Genomic DNA, 15,691 nt, shown 5'->3' on the forward strand with positions numbered 1-15,691 from the left:
TTTGTCCTGAGAGTTGGTAGCATATTGGAATATTCACAACAGTCCGAGCTGCTTTGTATTTGTTCTGGAAATGCAATGTATCTGTGCTCACTGTTTTGTGGTGCTTTATACAGCCCTGAAGCTTCGCAGTCTTGTTTTTATGCCACTGCTAATACAGTAGAATCGAAGGCATACAGACCTCAGGTGGTGTGTAGACATCAACCATCAAAAGTAATATAACCATTCAAACTGTCATTTTGTATAATTACAAATGGTTCATATAACGGCATGTATTTAATCAGGACTGTTATTGTTGGTAGGACATGATGGGTTCACTACACTGAGTGAAAACATGAGGCCTATATTTAAAAAAGAAGCACAACTAGACCAGACATTACACTCAATAAAATGTTTTAGGCAACCCCATTAATAAAGGGAAATAAAACATTTAGCAAAAAGGTAACATTACAGTACAGTCTGTGCTGTAGTCATAAAATAAAAAGCTGAATATATTACAAGATGAAAAAGTAGGAATTATTATGAGGTATTGTAATTGAAAATCTTGTATCAGTCTAGCTTTTTGCTTTGTGTGCAACACCAGATATAGAATACAAACAAGAACACTGATTGGTAGTTGAGGAGGAGCGGTCTAAATATCATTGTTTGATTCGGACAAACAGCTTCAGAATATAGACAGTGACGTATATTTGGATCAATGGGAATAAACTTCAGGTAAAAACCATAGTATTAATGAACCGGTCTTAGTTGAATTGTGTACAGAATTGTCAACATGGTGAAGTACTTGACTCTGGTTAGTCTACTACCTGTTACTTACAAGGTCTCTCTCAGGCTGAGAGAAGACATTATTTTTGTCAACAAAGTATTATATCTATGCTGTGTCTACTATCTGTTTGATAACATGAGTACTTTTATCAGACTCAGAACCTCTAACAGAGGAGAAAGTCTTATAACCATTTCCATGACACTTCTAAACTCAAATAAAAGAAATACAGTGATTTTCTTTAATTATAAACATAAAATATGTATATTTTCCTCTTCATGATGCACCATACATTTTCTATGTGAGACATATCTGGACTGCAGGCAGGCCAGTCAAGCACATGCTCTCTACAAAGCCATACTGTTGTAACATGTGCATAATGAAGACTAGCATTGCCTTGCTGAAATAACCATGGACTTCCCGGGAAAAGATGTTGCCTTAATGTTAGCATATTTTTTCTAATCTCTCAATATAAGCTTTGTATCAATAGTACCTTCACACATACAGTAGTGTTAAAAAAAATAGCAGTGACTTTAAAAAAGTGAATAAAGCACAAAATCATTATAATAACTTTTATTTCCATAAATGCAAACGCACTGAAAATACTACACTTTCAATTCTAAATCAAAACATTAACAAAATGTAGCCAGTTTGTGTTAATCCTTTACAGAAAGTTAAGAAAAATGAATATTAGGCTGTTCAAAATAATAGCAGTGCCAGCATTTTTCTTTAAAAACTCAAAAAATTTATCTATAACATGAAAATTTTTTTGAGGTTTCACTTTACTTTAAATTACTGAACTAATATTTAGTGGCATAACAATTGTTTCTGAGATCTGTGTTGCATGGAGTCGACCAACTTCTGGCACATCTGAACAGGTATTCCAGTCCAGGATGATTAGACTACATTCCACAGTTCTTCTGCAATTTTGGGTTTTGCCTCAAAAAAACGCGTTTCAGACGCCAGAATACAAGTTCTCTGTGGGATTGAAGTCAGGGGATTGTGCTAGTCACTCTATTACCTCAATCTTGTTTGTCTGTGACCAAGATGTTTTGGGTCATTGTCATGTTGAAACACCCATTTTAAGGACATTTCTTCTTCGACATAGGGCAACATGATCTCCTCAAGTATTCTGATATATTTAAACTGACCCATGATCCCTCGTATGTGATAAATAGGTGTAACACCATGGTATGAAAAACATCCTCATATCATCATTTTGTACCACCGTGCTTTACTACCTTCACAGTGTACTGTGGCTTGAATTCAGTGCTCGAGGGTCATCTGGCATACTGTCTACGGCCACTAGACCCAAAAAGAACAATTTTGCTTTCACCAGTCCACAAAATGTTGAGCCATTTCTCTTTGGACCAGTCAATGTGTTCCTTGGCAAATGTTAACCCATTCAGGACACGTCTTTTTCTTAACAACGAGACTTTGCAAGGAGTTCTTGCTGGTAAATTGGCTTCACTTAATCATCTTCTGTACTCACTGGTAACTTCAGATGTTCCTTGATCTTTCTGGTGGTGATCATTGGCTGAGCCTTTGCCATTCTGGCTATTCTCTGATCCATTCGAACAGTAGTTCCACGCTTCCTTCTGCGTCTTTCAGGTTTTGGTTGTCACTTTAAGGCATTTTAGCTGAGCAGCCAATAATTTGCTGCACTTCTCTGTATGTTTTTTCCCTCTACAATCAACTTTTTAATCAAAGTACGCTGTTCATCAGAACAATGTCTGGAACAACCCATTTTACCCAATATTTCAAAAGGAAATGTGCTATGACCAACCTGTGCAACATTTGCCACCCTCCTACATTAAATAAGGGCCAAAATTGACACCCGTTCTTCTGCAGAATGAATGACTTCACCAATTGAACTCCTCACTGCTATTATTTTGAACAAGCCCCTTTCAATCAATGCTTCAATTACTCAGAATGAGTGGGATGCATGTCCTAATTGTTGGGTTTGTTTTGTTTTCATTACTCTACTACACTTTCAAGTGAATTTTTTGCTATGTATGTAGAAATATCACTTCTACTAAAAACAGTGATTTATCAAGTTAATGGTGTTGGACTGCTATTTTTTTGAACACCACTGTATGTAAGTAAATCACTTATGTTGTAGGCTCTGGTCTGTATGGTCTTTTTATCTTTGGCACAAGAACTCAATGTTCTTTTTTTTTTCTGGAAAACTAACTAAGCTAAAATATGGACTCATCTGACCACAGCACATGTGTCTTTTATTCCATCTGAAATTAGCTCGGGTCCAGAGAACTCAACTGCATTTCTACATATGATTAAATGACATTTTCTCTGTATAATAGAGTTTCAGGTTACATTTCTTGATGCAGTGGTGGGCTGCCTTAATTGACAATGGGGTTCCGAAGTACTTTCAAGCCAGTTTGTCTATAATATGACAGTAGCATGATGGTTTCTCATGCAAATGCATCCAAGGTCACTCACATTCAACAGTGGTTTCTGGATTGAGATTTCCCAGAATTCTCTGAATCTTTTCATATGCCAATATGGTAGATGGTAAAAGATTAAGATATTTGTAGTCTTAATTAGAGAAATATTCTTTTTGAACTGATTGACAATTCTCTCACGGAGTTTGGCACTAAGTGACATGAGCCATATTTGCTTCTAAAGATTGAGCCTTTGATGGATCCTTCTCCCTGATACCTGTCTTGATTCAAAATAGCTTTAAAAGTAAATAAAAACAGATTAGTTTTACTTGATACTTCAGTTTCAGGATTTGATTGAAGAACTGAGACAAAATGCTTTCCAAATAAAGTATAGATAATTTATGTAATTAATTAACAACCCAGGTTTCATATTTAACTTTTTTTTTCTTTTTGATGTGTTGTAGGTATGGACCCACAAGGACTGGTCAGTCTGCTAGTGTTTTGCTGCACACTTTGTGGAGATACTCTGAGCTTCATGGTAGCTATAAGAAGGTTGGTATTCTTTTGTTATTCAGCTTTGCATGTATGATTTATATTAAGTTTTATGTTCAAGTGATGTTTGAATAAAGAATACATTTTAAGTATATGGAAAATAACGATCTTGTGTAAGGTGAGGGCAGGAGTGACAGATTTAAGGATTTGTTAAACATTTTACATAAAATAAGGCTAGTGGGTAAAAGTCTTTAAAAAAATTATGCAGAAATCCGGACTTAAACAGTTTCCCTTTTTCAATTTTTCAATTTATAATACTGGTATTTTTTATGTAAAGGGCATATACAATTTAGAGTCAATGGTTGCTGTAGATTTAAAACTGTGGTGCAAGTTCTGGAGGTCAGATTTCATCATAGTTTGATCCTTTGCATTAGGTCTGTTTAGACAAGAACTGTGAAAGAGCAGGAAACCATTGTCCTGCTGAAAATATTTTGCCAAATTTTAGTTTTAGACAGATTTTTAATTTAAACATCCTTGTGCTTCACAGAGTCCAGAATACTAGATGCTATGTATCCTAGGGGAATCTTCTGGATTGTCCTGTTTTTTCGAACAGTTTTACTATTTTACATGTATTATCAGAGGTGACCAAAAGATGTTTAACATTTTACCCAACAACAAGCACCTTGTCATCATTCAAAACACAGTAAACAAAGTACTGGGTGTGTTTACTTTATACACTGACTGCATATTTGAATTTAACACAAAACAACTGTTTGGGATCAGATAATTTGCAGTTCTAAAGTTTGGTAGAAATAGTCGTCTAGCACAGCGTTTACCAACCTTTTTTGCACTATGGTTTCATATAAGATAAAATTTCACAGACCGGCGGGGGTGGGAGGATTTAATAATATTGCTCACAAACGATGTAAAATGAGCTTTTTTTTGCTGCAATGAGATGCTGCTTTTAAATGAACAAAAACTGCTTTTCTAGCGATCTCTAATTATTCATTCTTTCCGCCCGGGCCCGGGGGTTTGGGGACCACTGGTATAGCATCATTAGCTGGCCTTGTTGTGTTTACAGCACAGTGTGCTTGTCGCATGAGCACTCCATGCTGGTTTTTCCATATAAAAGGCATTCGGTGTAAACTCGCTTTTTTTCAGTAGAACCATTAAACTTTTTTTTTTATCACAGTATCAGTATCCAGTAAAGTTTAACAAACTTCAGGTGCTTGTTTGGCATTGCTTTCAAAATGTGTGCTGGCATAAATGTGGTGTCTGATCAAAAAATTTGAAGACTTAAATTCTACCAACTGCTACAAATTTCCAGCCATGATTTCTTAAGAAATATTGCCATAATTTAACCATCTTTTTGTGTGTGGGGGCATTTACATTTACATTTTCAGCATTTAGCAGACGCTTTTATCCAAAGCGACTTACACAATGAGCAATTGAGGGTTAAGGGCCTTGCTTAGGGACCCAACAGTGGCAACTTGGTGGTGACAGGGCTTGAACCGGCAACCTTCTGTTTACTAGTCCAGTACCTTAACCACTGAGCTATCACTGGCCCTATAAAAATAGGGGCAAAATAAAATGTCCTCTATTCAGGTAGGTTCATCACAGTGCAAGTGGTTTAAAACTTAATTCATTATTAAAACATTAATTATTGGCCTATTAGTGGATAAAGACCAGCACACTATTCTCATTTAATTTGTGAATTCTCTGTTCTCTATGTCATTTGCTGCCTTATATTTATACACAGATAAAATAGAAAGTCATTACAGAGTCCCAGAGTAAAATAGCATGCAGTTGTTGCACATTGCATAATTGTTAGAAATGTTTACAATTTTTCTCATAGTTTAAGTGAGTAATCAACCACAACCATTTTATGATCTTTTGTTACTTATTTTAGCCAATGCTATTAATATTGAGACTAAAGGTATGTGTATTTTCTGAACAAATTTTCATTTATTTCATTTGTGTGTATATAACCAGGCTGGTTATAGGAAGACTGACTTCATCAACAACAGGACTGTGAAAGCAGTGAATTCTGCTCGCAATTGAGCTCAGGTGAAAAGGAGATACAAAGAAAAACAAGCACTGTTTCAAGGGACTGTCTTGTTTTCTTTTTATTGTAAGGTGTCATATGGTGTGTTATATTTTTAAATCTGTCATTTCACATTAGGTAACAGAGACCTATACTGTACTTAGGTGTCAAATTTGTTACCCTTCTCAGCCCGGGACCAATTGTACCATAACAGGCTGTGTAGGTGGAGCGTGAAATGGTGCAGACAGAAAACACAAGTACTATAATTAAAACCCAACTGCAATAGATTTTATTTACTTGAGTTGTGTGAGCTTGGCAACCCTTCCAAAATGTTCACAGTTGCCGGCCACATCCTTTCAGATGCCAGTGGCAGAGAGCTGTACCACTTCATACAGAGACGTTATAAATTCTCCAAATACCCAACCACTAGTGTCGGCACCTCGCCCCAACAGCAGAGGAATGAAGCCCGGTCGAAATCTCTCCATCAGGCATAACCTACTGTGTCTGTTTGGATAACTGGCCAAGTCAATAGCTCTACTTGAGACACACACTTGAGAGCTTGAGATCTAAGTGGTGTTGGGATAGGACCACTCGTCTGCTTTTGGTCGGCTGATGAGGCGCAAGTTCTTATCAGAGTGTCATCAGAAAAGGAAGTGCAATAAGGTCTCAAGTCTAGAAATTAAAATGAAGATGCTTTCAAAACAGAATGCAATTCATGGGGTACCTGAGCTTAGTAAAGTGGTGTCGAGGAAAAAGAAATGTTAATAGGGCTACGAAAAAGGGCCTTACCTTCAGTGAACTTTTTGAAAGTTTTAGTGGAATCTACATCAACAACTAATTTGAAATCTTTCGTAGTCGCCATCCATTGACCTTTGCTTTTTTGTGGTTGGCAAATCAAATGTGTCCATTTTCAAATACCCAACATAGGCTATATGCCAATAGCCTATTACTTTTCCTGTCCCATCATGTGTGATTCTTTTTAACTCTTCTCAATTATATGCAACATGACCCCTCTAGTCTATCTAACTCAGCCCCCTGGTTAAGAACCACTGCCGTGGAAAAAGGGCATATTATAAAAATTGCATTTTCATGCAATTGTCTGAATCTGAAATGCTCTGACTGTTAAAGAAAAAGTTGGGTCTTTTGTACTTTTGTATCTTACTAGTGAAAAATGCCTTTGCTGTAGCATGATGGTTTGTGTTCCAAGAAAAGCACTTTTTTGTAAAAAGGCTGTTTTGTAGACTGTTCTGATGTACTTTTTTGACTTTTTGGCAGTCACAACCAATAATCAAAGATATTTAAGTTCTAGATGAGTGTATCTCTCATGTATGCACTTTTAACACTAGAGATGCAGTCAGTCATGTGTCATAAATTTTCTTTATGGAAATGAGCAGCTATATTTACATGTATCTTAGTAGTCTAATTGATGTCTTAGTCAGAAAATATGTATCAAATTTTTATTCCACCAAAAAAGGTTAAAAAATCTTAATATTTCATTAAATAGAGAAAATATTACCTTTGTTAAGAGTGGCAGATATGGTCTACATTTAACTTGTCTCTTCTTTTGTTAAACAATATCTTCCATTTTTGCATGCAAAGACTGAGCCTTACGTGGATCCATCCTCACTGAGAAATGTTCCAAAACGGTCAGCCAAAACATTAAAAGCTATTGTAAGGAAAATTGATAAATCACATAATGTATATACGTTTGGTTTGGATTACATAGGTTTAGAGTCTAGCACTGTAATTAATTTATAATCCCTGAATGTAAAATGAAATGAGGTGTGTTGACAAAAAATGTATAAGAAATGCATTGTTTTATCTGTATATTAAAGAATACAATGTTTTTTTCATAGAAAGCTAAAACACTATTGAATTTGGAGGTATATTAGGGTTTTTGTGTGTGTGTGTGTGTGTGTTTTTTAAAATTTTCTCTATATTTGCTGTCCTGTTTTGTATGAAAATTGTATTTAATATTTTACAGCTGTAGTATATTTTTTGAAAATGTTTTCTGTTTGTTTCTGTTTACCAAACATTGTTTCACTAACTTTTTTTAAAGTAAAAAAAACATGTTTTTTGAGTAGTACTTAAATTATGTAAAAGTACTTCATTAAAACTAGTACACAGACATGATGTTAATGTTAACTGTTTTTTTAATACGCTCATTACAAATTTAGTTTTTTATAAACTTATTAAAAAACATTTTTTCCATTCTTGCTTGAAATAATTCACCACACAATAGAACACAAGTCTGGACTGCCGACAGGCCAGTCTAGCACCTGCACTCTCAAATTACGAAGGCACACTGTTTTAAAAGTTGCAGAAAGTGTCTTGGAAATGCCTTGCTTAAACAAGCAAGGACATATCAAAAGGCATTGTCTAGATGGCAGCAATTGTTGCTGCAAAGTGCTTATGTACTTCGCACATGTACAGGTTACTTATTGCCATTGACACGAACACACCTCAATACAGTTATGATTGCTTTTAAAGTTGATAACCATCTTGCTGGTCTTTTTTACTCTCTGGCCAAAAGAACACATTTAATATTTTTAAAAGGTGAACTGAGGCCAAGTGAAAACATGCTGTGGACTAATGAGCCCATCTCAGACAGGTAATAATAATAAAAATAATAATAATATATACATACATACAGTGGGGAAAATAAGTATTTGATCCCCTGCTGATTTTGTAAGTTTACCCCCTTACAAAGACTTGAACAGTCTTTAATTTTTATGGAAGGTTTATTTTAACAGAGAGAGACAGAATATCAACAAAAAATCCAGAAAAAAAAAACTTTAAATAAAGGTTATAAATTAATTTGTATTTAATTAAAGGAAATAAGTATTTGATCCCCTACCAACCAGCAATCATTCTGACCCCCACAGACCGGTTATGTGCCCATGAGGCACACAAATTAGTCCTGTCCCTGTATAAAAGACTCCTGTCACAGAATCAGTTTCTTCCATTCAAATCTCTCGATCACCATGGGCAAGACCAAAGAGCTATCAAAGGATGTCAGGGACAAGATTGTAGACCTGCACAAGGCTGGAATGGGCTACAAGACCATCAGCAAGAAGCTTGGTGAGAAAGAGACCACTGTTGGTGCGATCATTCGAAAATGGAAGAAATACAAGATCACAGTCAATCACCCTCACTCTGGAGCTCCATGCAAGATCTCACCTGGTGGGGTAAGAATGATTCTGAGAAAGGTGAGGTCAGTCCAGAATTACACGGGAGGAGCTTGTCAATGATCTCAAGGGAGCTGGGAGCACGGTCACCAAGAAAACCATTAGTAACACACTTCGCCGTAATGGATTGAGATCCTGCAGTGCCCGCAAAGTCCCTTTGCTCAAGAAGGCTCATGTACAGGCCCGTCTGAAGTTTGCCAATGAACACCTGAATGATTCAGAGAAAGCTTGGGAGAATGGGATATGGTCAGATGAGACCAAAATTGAGCTCTTTGGCATCAACTCCACTCGCCGTGTTTGGAGGCAGAGAAATGCCCAGTGGGGATGGTGTTCTTGGGGTCATATCCAGCATTTCTCTGCTCCCAGCTCCCTTGAGATCATTGACAAGCTCCTCCCGTGTAATTCTGGACTGACCTCACCTTTCTCAGAATCATTCTTACCCCACCAGGTGAGATCTTGCATGGAGCTCCAGAGTGAGGGCGATTGACTGTGATCTTGTATTTCTTCCATTTTCGAATGATCGCACCAACAGTGGTCTCTTTCTCACCAAGCTTCTTGCTGATGGTCTTGTAGCCCATTCCAGCCTTGTGCAGGTCTACAATCTTGTCCCTGACGTCCTTTGATAGCTCTTTGGTCTTGCCCATGGTGGTCGAGAGATTTGAACGGAAGAAACTGATTCTGTGACAGGAGTCTTTTATACAGGGACAGGACTAATTTGTGTGCCTCATGGGCACATAACCGGTCTGTGGGGGTCAGAATTCTTGCTGGTTGGTAGGGGATCAAATACTTATTTCCCTTATTTAAATACAAATTAATTTATAACTTTTATTTAATGTTTTTTTTCTGAATTTTTTGTTGATATTCTGTCTCTCTCTGTTAAAATAAACCTTCCATAAAAATTATAGACTGTTCAAGTCTTTGTAAGGGGATCAAATACTTATTTTCCTCACTGTACATACATACACTGATCAGCCATAACGTTAAAACCACCTCCTTGTTTCTACACTCACTGTCCATTTTATCAGCTCTACTTACCATATAGAAGCACTTTGTAGTTCTACAATTACTGACTGTAGTCCATCTGTTTCTATGCATGCTTTGTTAGCCCCCTTTCATGCTGTTCTTCAATGGTCAGGACTCTCCCAGGACCACTACAAAGTAGGTATTATTCTCAGCACTGCAGTGGCACTGACATGGTGCTGGTGTGTTAGTGTGTGTTGTGCTGGTATGAGTGGATCAGACACAGCAGTGCTGCTGGAATTTTTAAAGACCTCACTGTCACTGCTGGACTGAGAATAGTCCACCAACCAAAATATATCCAGCCAAAAGCGCCCTGTGGGCAGCGTCCTGTGACCACTGATGAAGGACTAGAAGATGACCAACTCAAACAGCAGCAATAGATGAGCGATCGTCTCTGACTTTACATCTGCAAGGTGGACCAACTAGGTAGGCATGTCTAATAGAGTGGACAGTGAGTGGACACAGTAATTAAAAACTCCAGCAGCGCTGCTGTGTCTGATCCACTCATACCAGCACAACATACACTAACACACCACCACCATGTCAGTGTCGCTGCAGTGCTGAGAATGATCCACCACCTAAATAATACCGGCTCTGTGGGGGTCCTGACCATTGAAGAACAGGGTGAAAGCAGGCTAAAAAAGTATGTAGGGAAACTTATGGACTACAGTCAGTAATTGTAGAACTACAAAGTGCTTCTATATGGTAAGTGGAGCTGATAAAATGGACAGTGAGTGTAGAAACAAGGAGGTAGGAATCGAAGGTTACAGGCATTCAATATTGGTTTTTAGTCTTGCCCTATATCTACAGATTCTCTGGCTATTCCTGAGAAAGGTTATGGACTGTAGATGATGAAACCCCTACATTTTCTGCAATTGTGTATTAAGAAACATTCTTAATCTGTTGGAATTCTTTTTTTCTTTTTACCAAGGCATGAATCTTGATCTGTTCTTTGCCTATGAATGACTCCTTTATACCCAGTTATCATAGCAACACATGTTAACTGTTCACATGTTGTAGTCAGCAAATAAGCATATACAGTTGCAATAAAAAATATTCCCCCCTCCCCCCTTTTATATAACATATACATTTTGTGCTCTGCATAGCCTCTTTGGTTCTTTTTAACAAAAACGTCCTGTTAAACAAGAGCACAAAATCAGCCCACACAATGCAATGCGCTCCTCTGTGCAATACTGTCACATAACTAAACAAATCAGTGATTTTCAAGAGCGGATCCTTTTTAGGTCTTTAACACAGGGGAGCAGATCAAGTGTCAGGTGAACAGGAAGACCTACTCGTTCTCACTCTGCTCTCCCTCTGTGCTCTCACTTTCTTTTTTTAGGTGCTTACGATTTATGAATAATTAATAATCTAACCTCCAGAGAGTGCTGAGACACACTGCAGTGTTTTAGAAAGTGGCATGATGATCCTTAATCTAAAAGAAGATTCGAGATTATTGATTTATACTCTATATACTATTAAAATGTTTTACTAGTGTGCAAATAGTCTGATGACATTAGTTTACTGGGAGCAGTTAGGAATATACAAATACAAATATTAACATAAATAGCTTTATTTCAGAACTATAAAACAAGTGGCTTAATCAACATTCATTCATTCAACATGCTATTAAGGGTTGCAGTGGGTCTGATTCATTGGGAGAAAGGTAGGAAATACCCGTCGAGGTCACCAGTTCCTCACAGGGCAAACACACATATACACACATTTATACCTAAGGGGACTCTTAGTATCTACAGTTAACCTGACTGCATGTCTTTGGACTGTGGAAGGAAACCAGAGCTGCCGGAGGAAACCCACACAGACACGGGGAGAGCATGCAAACTCCACATAGAAAGGAACCTGGATCGCTCCACCTGGGAATTGAACCCAGGACCTTCTTGCTATAAGGCGACAGTGCTACCCACCAAGCCACCATGCCGCTACCCTAATCAAAAATCAATAATTAATCAATATCGGTTCGAAACTCCGGTCGGCTGGGCGCCATCTAGCGGACATAATTGGCAGTGCCTGCAGCAGACACGGTTCTGCTAGGGCGGGATGACTGGGCTATGTGGGTGGGGTCTTCAAAATGCTATGTAAGGACCCTGATTAGCAGATAGAGTGGCGCCTGTGCAGAATGCATGGGTAAAAAAAGGGTTCCGCTAAGGGCTGTGCGCAGGTCAGAGGAGGCGTGGGCAGCAATATACCCACCTCGACTGCAATCAGGGATCCCCCAGCAGCGGAAGACATATTGACTACGCTAAATTGGGAGAAAATGGGAGAAAATGCAGAAATAAATTTTTTTTAAATTAATCAAAAACAATTATTAAATAATTATTATAATTTTATGTATATGCCTTTGTTTTAGATACTAAAAATGGTTATTTAGGCACTCGGGTGGTGCCGCGGTAAAATATGCTAGCTCTCGAGTTCGACTATCAGCCTGGGTCCGTGGTCCTTTCTGTGAGGAGTTTGCATGTTCTCCCCGTGTCTGTGTGGGTTTCCTCCGGGAGCTCCAGTTTCCTCCCACAGTCTAGAAACATGCAGTCAGGTTAATTGGAGACACTGAATTGCCCTATAGGAGAATGTGTGTGTGTGTGTGTGTGTGTGTCTGCCCTGCGATGGACTGGGACCCCATCCAGGGTGTTACTGTGTGCCTTGCGCCCATTGAAAAGCCCCCCCCCCTCCCCCCCACGACCCTAATTGGATAAGCGGTTAAGACAGTGAGTGAGAGTGAGTAAAGACCATTGCTGAGGTCAGGCACAGATGCTGGACAAGAAGATGTTCATCCCAAAGTTGTTTAGTGACGTTGACGTCAGACCTCTGTACAGGCCGCTTGAGCTCATCCCCACCAAACTATTACCTTAAAACTCAACTGAACTGAACTTTACAGTCGGTATAAGTGTCCACATATTTTGGCCATGTCTATTTTAATAATCAATTCTCAACAAACATAATTTAATGTAACAGAAACAGTAAAAATAGATACAGGATTGAATTTAGAGACCTCAGAACCTAGAAAATAATACAAAATGATCATAAATACACCAAATATGTACGGTTATTATACTGATTACACTGCGATTCTTTGTTTTGTCATACTTTTCCACAATCAGTAAATTACAACGTCTCACTCCATGTGTTTGTGTCTCGAACTGAAAGCTTCTTGTGATTACAAGGTGGCTCTGTAGGTTTGCTCTGGATCTGTCAGTGGGATTAGAGAACAGCGATCTCAGCTAACCCATGGCCTCACTCGCCCTCCGTTATTACCAATCCTATTACACTGCCCTATACTGTAATGTCTCCTTTCTTGTTTATGCATCAACTCATTCACTGCTCATAAACAGTGCTTATTGAAAATAGACTATATGGTTAAAATTATGTGGACACCATTTGTTGTAATTAATAAGCTCAGATGTTTTGCCCAAAACATTGCAAACAGGTGTGTAAAATCCATTAGATAAAATAAATTAGATGCTTCTACCAATATGACAATAGTTTGGAAAATGTTAATTCCTTTTTTAGCATGTGCACAAATCGAGGACCATAAAACAATGTTTGATGAGTTTGGTGTGGTGGAACACCAGCACACCAGCGCCGAGATTCTAAACTCGGTTCGAAACTCAGCATTGCAACCGGTCGACTGGGCGCCATCCAGCGGGCATAATTGGCAGTGCCTGCAGGGAAGGATGACCGGACTAGGTGGGTGGGGTCTTGTAAGGACCCTGACTGGCGGATAGAGCTGCCTGCCCTGTGCAGAGTGCATGGGTGGAAAAGGGTTCTGTTAAGGGCTGCACGCAGGTTGGAGGAGGCATGAGCAGCAATATACCCACCTCAACTGCAAAAAATCAGGGATCCCCAGCAGCTGAAGACAAACTGATTACACTACAATTGGGAGAAAATGGGAGAAAAACACACACATAGTTTATGTGTATATGTATACAATTTTAGATTTTAGATAATTTAATCTAAAGTATAATGTCCCACTAATGCTTGGTTCTTGCTTTCAACTGGTCTTAGGGTTCTTGAATTATTATTACTATTATTATTATTACTCTTGGTGTTGTTAATGATGTGAATACTACCACGTTGATCTGATGTCACACACCTAACTTGAAGAAAGCACTCTGGGTTTTTCAGCTGGAATTTTCCCTTGATGGAACATTTTCTTTGTTTTTTTTTTGTTTTTTTTGTAGTCTGAAGTCAACTGAGTGCTTTAGTGAGCACAGCAATATCAGTAGTATTCCTGGAACAGTTGCTTTACATATATGTTATTTAGCAAATGCTTTTATCCAAAGCAACTTGCAGCTGTGACTGAATACAATGCAAGCAATTAAGGGTTAAGGGCCTTGCTCAGGCCCAACAATGGTAACTTGGTGATGGTGGGGCTTGAACCAACAACATTCTGGTCAGTAGACCAAGTACTGTAACTGCTGAGCTAACGCTTGCCCTTGAAATGGTTTAACTATGAGAATCAGTATAAGGTACTTAATCTTTAATATTGCTAGCTGACTTTTTTTCACAACCATGTAATACCATGTACACCTATATTGTACAGTGTTGGGTAAGTGTTTAGATTAAATTATTAACATTGGACCCGAGAGCATTTACAAATAGATCAAACATTAATGTTAGTTTTATTCTTGTTTTATCATTGGGCGGCACGGTGGCTAAGTGGGTAGCACTGTCGCCTCACAGCGAAAAGGTCCTGGGTTCGATCCCCGGGTGGGGTGGTCCAGGTCCTTTCTGTGCGGAGTTTGCATGTTCTCCCCGTGTCTGCGTGGGTTTCCTCCGGGTGCTCCGGTTTCCTCCCACAGTCCAAAAACATGCCACTAGGCTAATTGGAGACACTGAATTGTCCCATAGTTACCTAGCCGCTGGGATGCACTGACCAGTGCATTGTAGTGCCAGTCCCAAGCCTGGATAAATAGGGAGGGTTGTGTCAGGAAGGGCATCCGGCGTAAAAACTGTGCCAAATCCCGCCGGCGACCCCTAAAAAAGGGAAGAAGCCGGAAATGCCGACCCCGTAACCGAAAAACGGGACAAAAGGCTGAGGAACAAGAAGAAGATTCTTGTTTTATCATTCAGTGCATAATATCTGTACTCTCAAATTCACCTGCTATCTTTTTAAATGATTCAGATTCTTAACAACTACACAAACTTTAGATTCACAGACATAACAACAGTAAGAAGGCTTCCAGTGGTGTAGACTACCACACAGATGTGTAAACTGCAACAACAAACATCAGCTAACTCAATTTAAGGCGGCTACGCTCTGCCACAGGCTTGGACTTGTTCTTCAATGATTACTGTGGTTCCTGAACTGACAACTTAGATTCCATTGGGATTTGCTCAAACAAAGGATTATAACTAGCTTCATTCTCATGCTGTTATTTGGTACTACTATTGGTGTGAGATGTACAGTATGTGTTTGTATATACAGTATAATAAAATATCTTGAAATAAAGAGGAAAGCAAAAACAACAGTAAAATAATACCTTGGCATTTACAGTGGATATAAATCGTCTACACACTCCTGTTACAAAGGCATTTTTTTGTGATGTAAAAATGAATTTAAAAATTAAACTTAAATCTTTTAGTGGAAGAAAAAAAACCTGATGATTTATTTTGCTCTAATTTGTTTTTCCACAAAAACCTGCTATTTTAACAGGGATGTGTAGACTTTTTAAACTGCATGGACAAAAGTAGCAGTTTGGGGAAGCCCCTGTCCTGTTCTAGCATTGTTGTGCCCCGTGCACAAAGCAAGCTCTATAAAAACATGAAG

At 38.5% G+C, this 15,691-nt stretch overlaps 1 protein-coding gene across 1 annotated transcript in view; it reads left to right on the top strand.

The window, feature by feature from the left end:
- pkp2 (plakophilin 2) overlaps nucleotides 1-7,635 on the top strand; it is a 44,669-nt gene extending 37,034 nt beyond the window's left edge. The window contains exons 12-13 of the mRNA XM_062993853.1: nucleotides 3,627-3,714; nucleotides 5,647-7,635. Of these exons, the coding sequence (XP_062849923.1) occupies nucleotides 3,627-3,714; nucleotides 5,647-5,715 (157 nt within the window). The 3' untranslated portion in view covers nucleotides 5,716-7,635. The remainder of the gene's footprint in view (nucleotides 1-3,626; nucleotides 3,715-5,646) is intronic.
- The last annotated feature ends 8,056 nt before the right edge of the window (nucleotides 7,636-15,691 follow it).

Source organism: Trichomycterus rosablanca, chromosome 1, assembly GCF_030014385.1.
Source record: "Trichomycterus rosablanca isolate fTriRos1 chromosome 1, fTriRos1.hap1, whole genome shotgun sequence".
NCBI classification, from domain to species: domain Eukaryota; kingdom Metazoa; phylum Chordata; class Actinopteri; order Siluriformes; family Trichomycteridae; genus Trichomycterus; species Trichomycterus rosablanca.